This window comes from Molothrus ater, chromosome 5, assembly GCF_012460135.2.
Source record: "Molothrus ater isolate BHLD 08-10-18 breed brown headed cowbird chromosome 5, BPBGC_Mater_1.1, whole genome shotgun sequence".
Lineage (NCBI taxonomy): Eukaryota > Metazoa > Chordata > Aves > Passeriformes > Icteridae > Molothrus > Molothrus ater.
The window spans coordinates 68220074-68237792 of NC_050482.2; the positions used below are offsets into that span (position 1 = coordinate 68220074).

Below are 17719 nucleotides of genomic sequence, written 5' to 3' on the forward strand. Positions count from 1 at the left end.
ATCCTTGGCAGACGTTGGTGGATTTCTACAATCTACACAAGCTTTACCTCTTGGCTGCTCTTGTCATGAGATTTTCCATTTGCTGCCCAAATAATCACTTCATGTTCTCCTCAGCTTTCTCACTTAGGCAGCCATTGCAATGCCATCTAAGGATTGCAAATTTTATGAAAGCAGCATGAATTCTGAACAGTGCTTGGACTCAGATATTCCCTGTTACCTGAAATGGGGTGTTGGACTTCTGGTCAGGCAATTCTCTTAGATTCTGTGGGACACCTAAGATGCAAGTCCTATAATCCCAACTTCAGTGCTACCCTGAGTCTTCTAACAACAAATCTGGGCTTTCTTTCACCAGTCTTTGACATATCTGCCAATGAATGTCCCTACAAACACTCACCTTGTAGCTATTCCTACTTTTCTTGTGCTCTCAACCTCCATCCCAAATTTATTTTCCACTGACAGAGTAGGGCTTTAATAAACATTTTTCCACCGGAGGTGGTATCTCTTGAGTAGTTGGCATTTTCCAAAGGCAGAGCCTCTGCCAGAGTGTGATAGCCAAGTCTCCCTCATCTTTCTTTCACTCTGGGTGTTCCCTGACGTGGCCTGTTCCTGTGACATCTCTCCCTGAACATTACTTTCACAGAATTCTGCTCCTGCAGAAGGTTGGTCCAACCACAGGTGTTTCACAAGTCAAATGAATTCAGATTTCCTATAAGAAAAAGGAAATGAGGTTCATAAGAGCCCATAAACTTTCTATTATGAAGCAATCTGTTGGCCAGCTGTCTGGTTGCAAACCACAGGTTATATTACCAGCATTGCTTCTTCCTGTGTCTCACTTCTTTAAACAAAAGCTGTCCCAGTGGCCCTCGTGTGTGGCAGGTTGCTCACTCTGGCTGCTGGCCATGAGGACCTACCTGAGCAATCTTCCCAAAGCCAGCCATGGAGGATAACAATGACCCCAGTTACTCATTGCCACTCAGCTGGTAGAACTTCCCTCCCTCAGCGCTGCTCCTCATCCCATTCAGTGCAAAGCTGCCTCAAGTTCACCTGCCTGAGGTGAAGCCCCTAAAGGAAGATAACAACAAGCCAGCTCTTGCCATAGTGCTGTGCTGTGCCTAGGGCTGGGTGTTGAGCTTCCCTCTTTGTGCCACACCACTTCTCGAAGTTGCCTAAGGCAGCATCTGTGTTACAGTGGTGTTTCAAAATCTGTGACTGTAACCAAGGGAGGATGACGAGGCGTGGTGATGGTGCACTGTATTCTCACCTCACCTGCTCCTGTGCTGGTGCTGCTTTTGCTGAAAGAACAAGACCATCTCACTGGAGCTCTTGAGAGCTGCGGGAACACCTTCTGTTTCCCTGCCAAATATGGGCCAAGAGTGCTGAATGGTTTTTCATCTCTTCCCACTGCAGAACGGGCCAGGAGGAGGAAACTTCGTGAAGAGCGGGCGTGGCTGCTGGCACAGGGGAAGGAGCTGCCCCCTGAGCTTTCCCACTTGGATCCCAGTTCCCCTGGCAGGGAGGAGCGAAGGACCAAGGACATGTGAGTACACAATTGGGCATTGCAGCACACAAGTGTATTGAAGCAGAGTAAGTATGGCAAGGAGAGGAGTGTGATCATTCACAGGAATGCAGGATGGAGAGCAGTGAGAGGAGTAAGCTGAGAAACATCTGGGTTTGGTCCATATGAGAGGAGTGTTTGTGAGGAGGCCTGCTGGCCAGCATGATGGCACTGCATGGGTGGAGGAGAAGATGAAGTACAGAGCATGTCTTATCTATTCTCAGTCTGCATATTCACTATGGTGCTTCCCGTTACAGCTTTGAACTGGACGATGAGTTCACAGCCATGTACAAAGGTTAGTCCCACTCCAGCTTTCTCAAAGTGAAATGCTTCTGTGTGTTTGTGAGTGTAACCATTCACCTTTCTCTTGCTACTGCCAGTTCTAGATGTAGTGAAGGCTCACAAGGACTCTTGGCCCTTCTTGGAGCCTGTTGATGAATCCTATGCTCCCAACTACTACCAGATCATTAAGGTATGGAAAGTGGCCCAGCCATCTTGACTGATGCCCTTTGTTGACTGGGATGCAGTTTTTTGGAAGTGTTTTGAAGTTTGATGGGCTGTATTACTCTCACAGTTGATCTCCATGATTCTGGCAGTCCCTTCTAGCCTTACAAGTCAAGAAAACCAAAAATGGTTGGCTGCCTCTCTGGAGAGCATCCTCTGCTGCCCATGCCCTCTCTGAGCTCTAACTTTGTAAGCCCCACTGTGCTTTCTGTAACTGAAGGGAAGTTTGGTTGTATTCCAGGCCCCCATGGATATCTCCAGCATGGAGAAGAAGCTGAATGGAGGTCAGTACTGCACCAAGGATGAATTTGTGGGTGATATGAAGACCATGTTCAGGAACTGTCTTAAGTACAACGGAGAAGGCAGTGGTAAGAGCAGTAAGATATTGCATTTGTCTATTTGCAGTGCTCAGCCAAAGCAAGCAGTGCCCTCTTCCTCCTCACCAGTACTTGATTTGTGATTGTGCTCTTTCAGAATATTTTTGGGAGACCAGATGAAAGGGTAATAGTTACTGAGACCTGCGTTGGGTTTTAGTGAGGCTTTTAGCACAGTTTGGTCAGGCTGAATTGGGTCATGGCATACTGAGGACTGCCATGGTGGTAGATGATGAAGGCAGAGCACACAAAGAGAGGAGAGTCTGTTTCTTTGGAGCTCTTTCCTTCAAGTGTTTATGTGTGCCCCTTTTCCTCATAGTAACTAATACAGAATGAAAAGCATTGCAGTCTGGTTAACTGCCAGTGTTTGTTGAGTACCACAGGAAAGTGAGGAGTGAACCATGCCTGTCCTTTGGATGGAAAATGTAGTTTTTAGCTTCCTTGGCTATTGAAGGAACAACGTGAGTGTGCAAATGGGAAATCCTGGGTTTAATTGCCATGCCAATTAAAATTCTATGTGTTGCTTAGATAAGAAATCAGTTCCCATATGGTGGGTCATCACTGCAGACTGTCTCACCAGCAACACCTGGTGAGAAAGGGAGAGCAGCATTAAGAACAAATCAGCTTGTTGCTGTTGGCTGCAAGTAAAAGCATACCTGCACTGCCAATGGGAGAACTCTGTTCCTCAAGGAACTTCAGGGTTAGTTTTATGGAAACAACTGGAAAGTCGCTTCCTTCAAGGCCTTGTTACCAGCACCTCTCACATGTCTTTTCCTTCCTATCCACTCAACAAAAAGTAAAAGCACATCTCAGCAGAACTGTCCAGTACAAATGATGCAGTGGGGACACTGGTGTTGGCAATAGCTTTCGTGTCAGGGTCAACAAGTGCTTTGGAAACTACACAGATAAATGTGTTTGCTGATTTTCCTCTGTCTTGTGGCCCACAGCAGAGACCTGAATGAGTCCAAGAAAAGCCTCTGAAAGTAATCAAATAGCATTGCTGGAAGTTCACATTTCTTCTCTCAGCACTCCTGCTGGCTAACTGTGCAGGTCACACATCTCTGTGAGCAGAGGTGGCGCTCCCCTAATGTAATTCTTGGCACTAGGCTGGACACTGAGTTAATGCTGACTCTGCAGGCCCTGCTGCCAGTGGTACTTTGTCATGCCTGTGTGCCTGTCCTCTGCTGGGGTTACTGAACAGAACTGATGCTGTGTTGCTTATGGAGTTTAGGAACCAAAGCCAACTAGTTAGAAACAAAAGTCTTCCTTGGAGAAACTTGGCAGAGGGGAGATGATTTATCTGATGTTGCATAATTGCTTAATTGCTTCTCTCTACGAGGCTCTGACATTCTTGGGGGTTTTTGACTGCAGAATACACAAAGATGGCTTACAACTTGGAGAGGTGTTTCCACCGAGCAATGATGAAGCACTTCCCTGGGGAAGATGGAGACACAGACGAGGAGTTTTGGATCAGAGAGGACGGGAGAAGAGAGAAGAGGAGCCGGCGGAGCGGCCGCTCCAGCGCAGGCAGCGTCTGGACTCGATCACGAGACCCAGATGGACCTGGCAAGAGACAGCAACGCCTGGAAAATGGAGGAAAACCTCCTCCATATCGAGCTGCTTCCAGGGCTCCTGCTTCTTCCTCCTCTTCCTCTTCCTCCTCCTTCTCCTCGTCCTCTGTGGATGACCCAAGTGGCAACCCCATGCAGGCTGCTCGAGAAGTGGGCCCTTCCAATGGGCGAGGCTTCCCCCGCTCCCTGCAGTACGGCGGCATGCCCAGCCCTGTGCCACATCCTGGACAGATGGTAAGAGAGCAGCTCCTGCTGTCCTCTGCCCATCAGGACAAGGGAGGGAGGGAGGTAAAGGAGAATGAAACTTCCTACCATGAAATCCTTAGTGCACGTCAGGAACCTTTTCCCAGAGATAAAGGGTCAGAGCTATGGTTCCTCCTTTCAACCCTTAGATTTAAACTGGTGCAATTTAAGTCTTTGCCACATTAGGTGGGGGCAATCTCCTAATGTTTCTCATGGCTCACATGTCCCAGTGTAGGTTGCACAAACTGATTGCCCCCTTCTCTTCTCTCCTTGGAGAGTAGCCCCAGTGTGCATGGAAAGCTGTAATATTTCTTCCCTTACCCCCCAGTTTATGAAGCTGAACAATCTGGTCTTCTTTTGTCTCAATTGTTTACAGATGCCTGGTAACTTTGTGCCATCTGTGTACTACTGCATTTTGTGCTTTGAGTATTTATAAAAGCAGTAAACTGAATCAAACAAAGGCCACCCTGGACTGCAGCAGTGATCTATCTTTAGCCCAGCATTTCTTCTCTGAATGTCACCTCTGTTCTGCCTCCCTTCTGGGCTGTTCCTCACCCATCCTTCACTGCCTTTTCCATTTTAACCAGTGATTGCTTGTGGTGTGATGTATCTGCTGTTCTCCTGAGATCTAGGCTATCCCTTGCCCTTTTAGCTAGAGATCAAACAGAATTTTTAGAGTGTTTCTTGTGCTGCAGATAGTGGGAGGCAGGTAGGAGAGCTGGAGGCATTGAGTATTTTGAAGGAAATCCAGCACATTCCCTGTTGTCTTCCTGCTTCCATACTCTTGTGGTCCATTCCTCTTCTTGAAGCAAACCACTGCCCCCTCCAGCCTTATTTCTTGCAGGCCCAGTATTTGGGTGGCAAGTGAGTGTATTGCAGCCTTAAGTTCAGGGGTGAGTTGTGGTGGTGTTCGCAGGAATCCCAGGACGAGGGAAGAGATGAGAATCTTGACTCCATGTTTCAGAAGGCTGATTTATTGTTTTATGATATATATTACATTAAAAGAAAATTATATATTAAAACTATACTAAAAGAATAGAAGAAAGGATTTCATCAGAAGGCCAGCAAAGAAAGGAAAGGAATGATAATAAAATCTTGTGACCAACCAGAGAGTCCAAGACAGCTGGACTGTGATTGGCCATTAATTAAAAACAACCACATGAGAGCAATCACAGATGCACCTGTTGCATTGCACAGCAGCAGATAATCATTGTTTACATTTCGTTTCTGAGGCCTCTCAGCTTCTCAGGAGAAAAAATCCTGGCAAAGGGATTTTTCAGAAAATATCATGGCGACAGTGAGTGGCTGAGGCGTGACAGAGTGGCTTTGATAAGGCTGTGTCACCTCACAGAAGAGAGTGTGCAGCTTTTCCACAGTGCCTCCAAAACAGTCCAGCTCCTTATCTGTGCGGTTACTCCAGCCTTGGCTTCCCCTCACCCGCAGTACTTCTGCTGCTTTTATGCACTTCACAAATTGTTCTATTTCTCCCCGTTCCTCAGAGACCAGCGGTGCCAGGAACCTTCGGCCCTTTGCGTGGATCCGATCCCACCAAGCTGTACGGCTCTCCGCGAGTGCCCGAGCCCCATCCCGGAGACCCGGTGCAGCAGCACCAGCACTTTGCCATGCAGGTGAGCCCCTCCCGCGTGGGCTGCAGCACCCCAGGCCCCGCAGGTGCCTCGGCTGTCACTGAGACCCCCCTCTCTCTCCGCAGCCGGCCGTGGGACTGAGCGAGCACCGCGGGCACCGCCTGGGCACTCCGGAGAAGCAGGCGTGCGCGGCGCCGCCCCACGTGGCCGGGCTGGGCCCCCGCCTGGGCTCCCTGCAGCTGGGCCGCCCGCCCGATGGCGTCTACCCGCCGGCCCAGTTCCAGCAGGGCTTCCTCCCGCCACGGCACAACGGGCCCCCGGGGAAGGCGCCCGAGGGCTCGGAGGTGCCCCCGGGACACATGTACCGGCCCTACAAGTACCTGAACCGCGCGCATCCGGCCCTGTGGAACGGCAGCCACGCCGGCCAGCCGGCCGTGGGGCCCGAGGAGAAGGCGCCCATGGGGCCGGGGCCCTCGCTGCAGCCCCGCGTCCTGGGTCATATGATGGACCCCCGGGCCATGAGGCCGCCGCTGCCTCCCAGCCAGTGGAGCGAGCAATCAAATTTCCTACCTCACGGGGTGCCTCCCTCAGGGTACATCCGACCGCCCGGCAAAGGCGCCGGCCAGAGGATGCCGCAGCCGCCGGCCGCTCTCTTTGGGGGACCGCCTCAGGTTCAGAGAGGCTGCCAGGGCGGGGACTCCATGCTGGACAGCCCCGAGATGATCGCCATGCAGCAGCTGTCGTCCCGCGTGTGCCCGCCGGGTGTGCCTTACCACCCCCGCCAGCCGCCCCCGCCGCACCTCCCCGGGCCCTTCCCCCAGCTGGCCCACGCTGCCTCTGCCAGCAGCCAGCCCCCAAAACCCATGGGAAATGGGAGCTCACAGGATCCAACCGGCCAGACCATGGACATGGACAGCAACCAAGGTAACGCCCTCAGTGCCCACTGGTAGCACTTCACCTTCCCTGCCTGCATCCATCACCTCCACCGCTCAGAAAATAATTCAAATCTTGATTAAATATTTGGGGGGAACAGAGGTTTTACACAGTTTTGGGGTTTTTTTAAATCGAAGTTGGAATACATTTTCTACTCAGGGCATTGCTTAGATTTTTCTGGGACTGTTTTGTTTCACTGAGACCTGCCAGAGGTCCCCTCTGTCCCAGCTTTACCTGCAAGTTATCAGTGTGCCACGAGGTGCAAATGCAAAGCATAGTCTGTAATGCTTCTAGAGCTCACCTGGAGTTAATTTAAAAATTGGATCTGCAGAGAGTTAGGTAAGGAGAGGAGATGTTATGTGAATAAATGCCTTAAATATACTCCTTTGAGTGTGTGTAAGTACAGCTTCTCCTCTGAAATGCACATCTGCCTTATGAGCTCTCAACATCTTAAAATCTTCACACGCCAGGGCTGCCCAAAAGCCCTTGAGCAGCTGTATCAGTTCAGGTGGGATGGCAACATGTCATGCATGCCCTTACCAGTTTCTTTCTGGTTGAATTTCATTTGTTCTATCCGGTAAACTACAGATAATAAAAAGGAAAGAACCTTAAAAATAAAACCTAATGTAGAGATCAAAAAAATTCAGAGATCAAAAAAAAAACTTTTTCATTAATTCTAGCTGGTAAAGTAGAGATCAAAACCCTTGTATCTTTTATCAATCCCTTGTGTGCCTTGCACTAAGAGGAAACTCTTTCCTTGTGTGGCATTGCTTAAAAGTTATCATCATAATTTAGCTTGCTGGATTTAGAACACAGACAGAGGAGAACACTGAGTGATTGCAGGACAGGGCAGTCTCATCTCCAAACCACAGTTGGTTGAAATATGGCTGTGATCAGCTCTGTAGTATCTCAGGGCATGGTGGTGCTTCTGCCCAAGCTGGATGCAAACAGGTTTTGCGGAGGGTGGGCTTAAATTTGATGTTAAGAAGAAATTCTGTTCTGTGAGGGTGGTGAGGCACTGACACAGATTGCCCAGAGGAGCTGTGCATGCCCCATCCCTGGAAGCGTTCAAGACCAGGATGGGAGGGGACTTTGAACAATCTGGTCTAGTGGAAGGTGTCTCTCTCCATGGCAGGGCAGTTGGAACTACATGATCTTTAAGGCCCCTTCCAACCCTAACTATTTTATAATTCTGTGACCAGAAGGGATAAGACAGCCTGAAATCAAGCTGCCAGTACACCAACACCTTATGTTGCTGTCATGTGGACCCCAACTCTGCCTCTCCTTTGGGCAGCCTCTGCACACCTCTGTGTCAGAGCAAACACGTGTGCCATGTTATTCCAGAGGGGCTGTGACTTAGTGGTGGCTCGCAAACTGCAGTGTCTACCTGTGCCATCATTCACAGAGAGATGCAACTGATGAGCAGTTTTTAAAAGAGCACTTTTAAAAGAAGCAGCTCTTAAAGATCACCCAAATTTGCAAAAGTTACTTATGTGTTTGACTTCCTTCCCTCTCTTTCAGTGGACGCACTGGCGGGCATGGACGAGAAGGCTCAGTGCGTCAGCATTCCCGACGGGGCCTACGCCAAACTCCTACCTCATCCCAAGCTCCCGCTGCCCATGGAGTGCACGAGGCGCGCCGTGCCCCCGGATGGGGAGGGGGATGGCCCCGCTGGGAAGGGCGACCTGAAGGCAGGGCAGGGCAAAGGCGCGTGGTCAGCAGAGAGCGGCTACGCCGGCGACCCGGGCTGCGTGAGGGACCTGGGGCCCGCCTCCGAAAGAGGGGGCGCCCTGCCTCAGAACGGGGCGGCGGGCGAGGGGCCGGCAGCCGGCCCTGAGGGGAAGGGGCTGGCTGCCAGCCTGCTGGAGAAGCCCCTGTGTGGTGGGGGAAAGGCTCTGCCCGAAGCAGCCGTGCCTTGCATGGGACAGGGCACCGGCCTCCCTGGCGTGGACGCCACCTCCATGGGGGCCACCCCCAACCAGTTTCATCCCCTCTACATGTCCGGTCTGGAATACCCCAATTCAGCCGGGCGGTACCACATCAACCCAGGCCTGCAGGGGTTCAGCCCCGTCATGGGGGGGAAGCCACCTCCTCCTGCCTCCCACCCCCAGCATTTCCCCCCACGGGGTTTCCAGCCAAGCGGCGCCCACCCCGGCGTCTTCCCGCGGTACCGGCCGCCCCAGGGAATGCCGTATCCTTACCAGCCGCAGCCCCAGCCCTCCTACCACCACTACCAGCGACCGCCCTACTACAGGCTGCCCGCAGGGCTACTCAGACTGGCAGAGACCCCTCCACGCCCAGGCCAGCCCCAGCGGGCACCCCGGTGCCCACCCGTCCCTGGGCAGGCCCCCTTTCCCAGAGCGGGGGCTGCAGGGCTGCGAGGCGCTGAGCGCCGCCATGGCCTCTCCCAGCCGCGTGGACGCAGCCAGTGCCAAAGAGGTTTCTCCGAGTGACGGGCAGGAGCTGGGGCCTGAAGATGAGAAGTCCGAGGAGTCCCAGGAAAGAGCGGAGAGTCCCAAAGAGTTTCTTGATTTGGACAACCACAATGCAGCCACTAAGAGGCAGAGCTCAGTGGCAGCGGGGGAGTTCCTCTACGGAGCCCCCCCGCCACACCTGGGTGCAGGGATGGGATTTGGCCCATCAGCTTTCCCTCCCCATGGGGTGATGCTACAGACTGGCTCTCCTTACGGATCCCGGCATCCTGCCAGCCACTTCCAGCCCAGGACCTATGGATCGCCCGTGAATGCTCACCTGTCTCATCATCCAGCCTCCGGCCAGGCCAATGGCCTCTCTCAGGAGGGCCCCCTGTACCGCTGCCGAGAGGAGAACGTGGGTCACTTTCAGGCCTTGCTGATGGATCAGAGGGGCAGTGGAGGTGGCATGGGGGGGCCACCCCAGGACTTGTATAGACCCTCGGGGTAAGATCGTGTTTTCTGCAAGAAGGCAAGGTGGGAGGGGGGTGATGCCTGGGTGACCATCAGTGTTGGATACCCTTGAAGGGATATGGCTTCAAGTCACAGGAGATGGCAAGTCAAGTTAAAAGGCTAAGAGGTGGCTCTTGGACTCTTGGAGTAAGAGTGCTAAGATGGAGAGAGAGTCTCATTGCACCTCCTTAAAGCAAGGAGCACTTGCTGTCATGGAGAACCTGTCAGCCTGCTTCACCCATCCCCACACCAGTGCTGAGCTTCCCCTGACAGTGTTTTGCTAATGTCTCATCAAGGGTTGAGCGTCTCTTAACCACACGGACTCTTGCCATTTTCTTTGCAAATGTTTTATTTAATCTTGCTTGTAGTGGGGCAGAGTCACTGACTAAAGTGGAAGTTTGCCTCTTGTTGTGAACATCTTTATGTTGCCCTCTTTTTGTCCTCTTGCTTTGCCCCTTCTCTCTGTGTCAAATTTCCATCACAGAAAGTTACTTCTCACTAAGACTGCGTATCACATTTTATTCCCAAGTGGAAAATACTGCTACTTCAACAATTCTCTGTTCAGTTTTTATGAATGTCCTTCAACTGTTACTCTTTTGTCCTCATCACAGCATCAAGCCCTTCCTTCTTCTAGTATTCAGGGAACTTGGCTTAAAGCTAAGCCACTGGGGGAATGGCATGGGTTGAGGGCTGTGTTTTGGGGGAAAGCCAGACAGAATATACAAGACAAATGCTTGTATGCTAATGTTGTATGTATGCCTTCAGTGAAGTAGTTTTAACCAAGAGTGGGGATTTGCTCCTGACATTCATGTGCTAAAACTCTCTCCATTCAACCTGACTGCAGAATGCAAATGCATCAGGCTCAAGTTCCTTTCCCGAAGATGCCTACAGCAACCATGGCCCGGGAAGATTTGACATCACAAAAACCATCAGCATTGCCTCTGGATCAAGTAAGGGCTGCTAGAGAGAGCAGAGCTGAAATGCAAGTCTTTCTCCTCCCAATGGTTAAGGATTGAGGTGTTTGGTGAGGGTGGGAGGAACTGGAGGGAGCTGTGAACTTGGGCAGATCGCTAGCGTTAGCTTTGAACTGGTTGCATGCAATCACGAGATTATTCCTTCCTAAAGCTGCTCCAACTCTTGTTCTTCCTCTTCCAGAGCTAGTCCAAGAAAGGACAGACTTCATGAAGACGAAAGCCACACGTGATTTGGACAAGGGAGAGGAGGGGCAGGCCCTGCTCCCACCCTCCCCTGGCCCCAGCAGCATGGAGCTTCCCGGGTCCATGGAGCACGGCGCCGTGACGGATTTTGTGCTGGAAACCCGCAGAGGTGCTGGGCCCAGCCAGCCAAGCAGCTGGATCACCACACAGGGCACCCCAAACCAGTGGCTTTCTGTGACAGGAGACTGCGTCTCATTCAGGGTTTGAGGGATTTTTTTGGGTAGGGAGGGTGGGGTGGGGGTGGAAACTTTCATTGACTGCTAAACTCAGGTATATTTTTCAGGGTGGAAGAGGACGATGATGGAATTTTACTTGTAGTATTAACGTGTGTGTGTTTTGGAGCTGGATCCAGTTTACAGAATTTAACCTGTTGCCTTTCTAAATAAATTTCTGTTGTTGGTGAATGTATTGTACATAATGGGGGAGGGGGTGGGCCCAGCTTGTAGTGGGCTTAGCACTGGAGGAATCATTAACTGTTTACAATCATATCACACTGAAATCTTTCAGGATAGGGTGAGGGTTTGGGGGGAGTGGGGAGAGGTGAGGAAATGTGTGATGGATGACTTGCTGTTCTCCTTCCTGTCCTCTGCAACCAAGACACGACCCCATGGCCGGTTGACTTAATAGCAGGAATTGCTCAGGAGCATAACATGTCCTCCTCTCTCTCTTCTTCCTCCTTCCCCTCTCACCCCCACCTCCACCCCTCTGGATCCAGGGCCTGAGTGCACTTCCAGCTCCTGTCATCATGGGGGAACAAGGAAACCAGGACCAGGAATTGAAACCAGGGCAGGACACCCATGGCATTGTCCCTTCTGCTAGTATAGTACCCTTCTCCCTGCCTTTCTGATAGAAGAAATGTGTGCTCTAGAAAACAGAAAACAGCATAACTGGTCATCTTAAAACTTACTTTGGTGAAACCAGTGCAGCTGCAGGTGGAGCAACACCTATCCAGTAGAACAATTTTGTGCTAATCTGTACTGCCCTGCTGCCCAAGAAAAGTGCCCACCTCTTTGTCTGACCCTGGGCTAACTTCACTTCTTAGCAGCAGTGAAGCAGAAAGTGCCAAGGCTTCCTGAGCACTTTTGCTGAGGAGGAAGAGCAAGAGGCTGCCTTGGGGGAATGGCAGGATTACTGCAGTGTGAGCCATTTGTTGGATTTGGCATTTGCAAGTTGCAGGTGAATTGGGAAGCACTCAAGCAGTCATTCAGAGTTAGATGTGGAGGTTGATTGGCTCAGAAGCCAGGGACAAAAGGGCTGCATGCTGCAGTGGAGTTGGTTTTACTTTGTTGTCAAGCAGCAGGTCCTACAGGGCCAGTGGAGTACTGCACTGGAAGAGCCGTCTGTGCCAGTGCTTGGACAGCCACTGCTTGTTCAAGTGAGCTCTGTAGGAATTTCATCTGCATTTATTCACATCTTACAGCTAACAAGCAGTTGATTATTCTTGGGGAAGCTGGAGTAAAATAGGGCAGTTGTTAAGTTATGAGACTGGGCAGCAGGAGCTGCTGGGAGCACAGCTCGAGTGAGCAGGCTGCTGGTTGCACTGGGAGAGGACAGTGGTTGAAAAGAGGATCTGCCAAGGAGTGGGACAGAGGATGGCAGCAGCAGGAGGACAGAGCAGCATGCCCTTTAGTCTGTGTCATACCAGCTAGAGGAGGAATACTGTCTCCAGTTTCTGGAGGATTTTTCTGTCTGCCTTCTTATTTTGGATGGTGCCATCACCCATATCTTTAGCTGGATTGCACCAGGATGCAGGACTGTACTGCCTTTATCCTGCTGTGTAGATCTGCCACTAGCTGGCAGAGCTGTTCGAATAAATGGCAGGTAGCATCTGACTGAGCCATTGCTCCTTCTGTCCTAAGCTTTTGGAAGAACAAAAAGCCTAAAAGATGAGACTTATTCTTTCCTGAAATAGTTGGGAAAAAGGAGGACTGCCATGTTAGTGCTCAGTGAGCCTCACTTCTCTTGCTACAGTACTGCTGCCTCTGATGAGCTGTGTAAGGCCAAGGCATTTTCCAAGCCTAACAGGAGTTAAAGTTCCTCATGTGATGGCACAAGTTTGCTTCCAGATGCAGCTCTTACCCACTGCTGCAGCCAGCCTGGGAGCTGGAGCTGCTGGCTGCTTAGGCCAGGCAATTTCCTGGGACATCTGTCAATGTACTGGGAATGGCTTCCAATATCTATCTACAGATGCCATTACATTAGGAAAGGGAAGGTGGGGTTTTTGGTGTGAGGTTTTTTTTTTTTTTCATTTGTATTCATCTGTCAGGGAGCAAAATGGTGCGAGTGTAACTCCTGTAAGACAGCAGTCCTGGGACAAGCACAGTTGCTTCTCCTTGTAAAGCAGTCTTTACTTCACTGTAGATATAAAAATAATTGAAAATAACAGATTTAAAAACAGAGGAACTGGAAAATATAGCAAAGCATTTTGTAAGAAAGCATTGAAAACTCTGGAAATGTGGATGTAGATTCTGCAAAGAACCCTGCCATACTTCAGCCTGTCTTCTGTATCACAGCCAGCTGAATATTTGAATGGGGCTCTCATTCAGCCCATGGTGAACGTTGCAGAACAGGAGGGTTTTAGATGCTATAAAAACTCTCCAAGCAGGCTGAAGCACACTTCAGCTGGAACTGGCACTGAAAACATGGTTCTAGTGGTCATGGCCTCTGGGTGAGGACCAAGCCTCAATCAAAACAGGAGACAGCTAAGGAGGGCAAGAATTGCTTGTGGTCTGCCTGGAGAGGGTAGTGCAGTGTCAGACAGTGATAGATGAGGCAAACCTGGGAGAAGGGTTTGACTTGCAGGTGTGGAAAACAAAACCAAGAAGTGAAGCTGACTCCTCTGGAGGGTTTCTAGGTAAATGGCTCTGAGGTAGTCAGTAATTTTCATTGAAGTGGCTAACAAGCTGCTGTTGTGAGGACAGATGGTTCCTGTTAGAAGAGTACTTGTAAAGAATACAGGGAGCTATGGCTGGGCTTTCCTGAGGACAGGACGTGCTGAGGCAGAGAAATGCTGCTGGAGTCTTAGATTGGAGTTTCCAGATTTTCAAATGCTTTGTTCATAAGTGAGGGTTGGGGGGTTTTCTTTCCCTCTTACAATATCTAGGGATCCCCTGAAAATCGGAGCCTAATCTCGCTAGGTACAATCTGAGCAAATCACTGAAAATTGGCTCTCCTCAGAGGGAGCAGCCCTGGGAGAGGATTGCTGGGCTGGAATACCTGAGAAAATGTAAGGAGGAGCAGATAATGTGAATTTTATTACTTCCAAACCATGCTGCTTTGTAAATATTGTGGAAGATAGGTTTGAGGGATTTATAAGAGTAGCATTACAGCTGTTTATGTACAGAGTGGTGTTTTGTGCCACAGGTTGGATTGCAGTGCAGGAGAAGTGTAGCTGCACTTTAAAATAACATGGCTTTTGAGTGCCATGCTTGTGCCACTATCCTAAATTTTGAACACAATACAGAGAAACTGCAGTGCATTCCCCAGCATTGTTGTAGTACAGTATATTACCAGGTGGCCCTTTTTCAGAAAGCATCCTGAACTAGTGACTTTGCAGAATTTCCTCTGGCTATTACTTTTCCCATCTGGGGAATGTGTTTTACTATAATCACATATTTCATGTTAAATGAGATTATATAATACATAGAACAATTATGAAGTTGACCATGCCCAAGCACAAAAATTTCCAATGTTCTCAGAAGATCTTTGTGTGCTACTCTACCTTTTTAGCCTCTTGCTCTCCCCCACCACTTCCTCCTTTCTAAGTGGTGTGTGGTGGTGTTCCCAAGCTCCCTGGATGTCAAGTTGCCTTTGCACAGGCTGTTGTATAAAATCCCCCTGAGACTCTGAATCTTTGGGCATCTTAGGTGATACAGGCCCTGACAATTCAGCTGGAAAGGGCAGTCACTGAGGCTTCACTGTGACTTTTAGCAAACTTAGAAGAAGTTTGCAGTCTATAAATTCCATGGTGTGACCCACCAAACCACTCAGGCACCAGCCTGCAATGAGGAGGACAAAAGAGGAAAGCAAATTTGAAGCTTCAAGGCCCAACTAGTTTGATTTGTGATTTTGAGGAGACACTTTTCTTGGAAGCTTCTGATTCTTTCTTGTCTGCCAAATGCCTTTTCCATGCAGACTCTCCGAAGCAAATCGCCTGTGTATATTTTTGTAAGTGTGGTTTCTCAGGGTCTTGGAGAGCTATCAGCTTTATGATGTCTTATCTGAAAGCAAGTCACAGAGACTGTCTTTCATTCTGCTGACTGAGGCAGCTCCCCTGCAGGTTCTCACCCCAGCACTTCTCCATTTAAAATGAAAGTATAATTAGAAAAGAACCTTTCTTTATTTTCTCCACTGATCCCTGTCAGGCTTTTGTTCATCTCTCTGTTCAGCCAGGGTGGTTTCTTTGTTCTTGATGGCTTCATTCTGCTTTCCTTTCCTACAAAGACTGTGTTGCTGTATGCTCTGTGGAATTTCAGAGAAGGTGCTGAAATGAGTGACAGGGAAGTGTCATCCCAAAGGGTGGCTTGGAGAAGACCAGCAGTGCAATCTGTGATGGTGTAGTTGGTCCTGGTTTCCCTTTCTGCAGAGCAGCCATGCAACTGGGTCTGTACTTAATCAGAGCAACCCCTTAAAAAGTTTTTATTGTGGTGCATCAGTGGAGGAACAGAGGAGTTTGCTCTTGCAGAATTCCTGTTTTGCTTTAAGCAGTTGTGTGAGTGCCAGGTCCTTCCTGCAAGGCCAGGACTGAGATAGGCTGTGCAAGGAGGGCTGCAGCCCCTGTGAGCTTTAAGAGCCTGTGCTTATTGTGAGGCAGAGAGCATCTCAGAGGTTGCCCTTGCAGCCTCTGCCCATCTGTACCTGTTTAACATGGTGGGGGTGAGCACACTGAGAAGGAGAAGCCTTTTAACCAGCACATACTGAACTGCTCCTGCTGGCTTTCTCTGCCCACCTCCCACTCTGACAAAGAGCTGGGGAGGGACCCATTTCCAGCTGTCTCCCAACAGGAGCTCCTGGGGACAACCAGGGCAAGGCTCAGTCCACCCCTAGGCAGGGAAATTCAGGACAGGGTTTAATGGATTTGAAACTAGATAGTAACATTCAAGTGTACCTTTAGAAGTGAGCTGTGTTGTGCCCTTCCCTTTTTGATCACTGTCTCACCTTGGCTGACATGCAGGATTTGAGAGACCATGGAGCATTTTGTAGGTCTAACACTGCTGGTCTTGACTTGACTGAGGGCTTTTTTCCTTCATTTGCAGCCATGGCCTAGATTTGTTTTGGCAAAGGTCTTCCTCTTTTTGAAACGTGGCTATCAAAGTGAACAGCACATCCAGGAGAGAGCTACGTCCACCAGGGAAAGAGGGGACAAAGGATTAATTAGGACTGAGGCTTAATTAGGATTTTCACCAACTCTAGCAAGTCCCTCTGTGCTTTGCCCCTTTTATTTGGAAACGCTTGGCTCACTTAGCATAAGGGCAGTAAGTGGAATATCTTCTCAATAAAAGCAGCACTGACTCTGTGTGAGCCCAGCTCCCTTGTTGTGACCAAAGTCAGACCAGGGAGCCACTGGGGACTCCTTTGGGCATCCATGAGTAAGAGACCTGCAGGCGCCTGGTGCACTCAAACCGTGGAACACGGCAGGGGAGCAATCTCCCTTTGTGAAGCCAGCCAGGCAGCTCCAGGAGCCCAGGCCTCAGCTCTTAGTCTGGAAAGTCCTGATTCCCTTCTGTATCATATGCCAGCCCTTCCCCTCTCCTTGCTTGCCAGCTTTCAAGCCTCTTTCCCTCTGCTGGCTGCCCTGCAGTCGAGGGCAGAGATGAAAGCTCACTGCCCACACGAGCACAGGGCACAGGGCTGGCCCTGCCAGCTGCACACACACAGGCAGCAGCTGGGGAGGCACATTTACCCTCCTCATGAAATCAGGCTGTCCTCAGTGGCCCATGAGTGTTCTCTCTGTGCCCCTGGGGTTTGCCACCCAGGCTCAGCAGTGTCTGTCCATCTGCCAGTACAGGGGTTTGCTCCTGGTCCCAATGCAGGGCTCCCACACGTGATCCTGCCATGTCTGCCTCCAGGAGGGTTTAGGTTAAAAATGCCTGTGCATATGCTGTGTACAGCTGTGGAAACTCTTGTCTCTCCTCCTTGATGGATCAGTGAATGCTGCTGCCTGGTCTTTTTCTGAGCAATAATAACATGCAGCAGTGCAGCTTTGACCTTCCTGTTCTGTTTTAGGGCTAAGGTGGTTATGGAACACACTGGGGGGGGGGGTCTTCACAGTCTCAGTGGGAAGCAAGGTGCTCTCTGTGGCCCTACATTTTATCATGCCATGTTCCTGCTTTCCCAGAGACTGCTGGGTTGATTTAGGTAGCCATGAGAGAGCTGGTTGCTGCTTCTGTGTTTGGGAAGGCAGAGAGGGAAGGGAGCATTTGGGTAAAGTTGAGCCTCATCCATCCAGCCATCCATTCATCCAGAGAGCAGAGCACCTGGAGGAGGGGTGGGTGGAGCACTGGTTTAATGCCTCTGGGGGAGGAGAGTGACCCACTGCTGCTTCCCTTGCATTGCTGGGGAGGGAGTGGGGAAGCCTATGCCACTACATCCATTCATTTTCTGAAGTTGGGTAACATTGGGGTTGTCTTTGTATTATTGTAAGTTTGTAAAGAATGTAATCTGTCTGTCGGGGGCACAAGGAGAAAACGGGGGCCTTTCTCTTTTTGGGTGAGGCTGTTCTTATGTTGCTGTGCTTTTTGTTGTTGGGCAGGGGGGGGGGTCTAGTGGCCATGGGGGCAAAAGCCTGGCCCTTGTCAGGCTTGCAGCTGTCC

The 17719-nt window shown here is 50.3% G+C and overlaps 1 protein-coding gene across 1 annotated transcript in view; it reads left to right on the top strand.

Moving 5' to 3' along the window:
* The window catches only part of LOC118697795 (chromatin remodeling regulator CECR2), a 93185-nt gene extending 82077 nt beyond the window's left edge, over nucleotides 1-11108 (top strand). The window contains 11 exon segments of the mRNA XM_036400672.2: nucleotides 1408-1537; nucleotides 1813-1850; nucleotides 1936-2027; nucleotides 2301-2427; nucleotides 3805-4238; nucleotides 5747-5875; nucleotides 5959-6757; nucleotides 8288-9018; nucleotides 9020-9684; nucleotides 10535-10640; nucleotides 10846-11108. Of these exon segments, the coding sequence (XP_036256565.2) occupies nucleotides 1408-1537; nucleotides 1813-1850; nucleotides 1936-2027; nucleotides 2301-2427; nucleotides 3805-4238; nucleotides 5747-5875; nucleotides 5959-6757; nucleotides 8288-9018; nucleotides 9020-9684; nucleotides 10535-10640; nucleotides 10846-10851 (3257 nt within the window). The 3' untranslated portion in view covers nucleotides 10852-11108.
* The last annotated feature ends 6611 nt before the right edge of the window (nucleotides 11109-17719 follow it).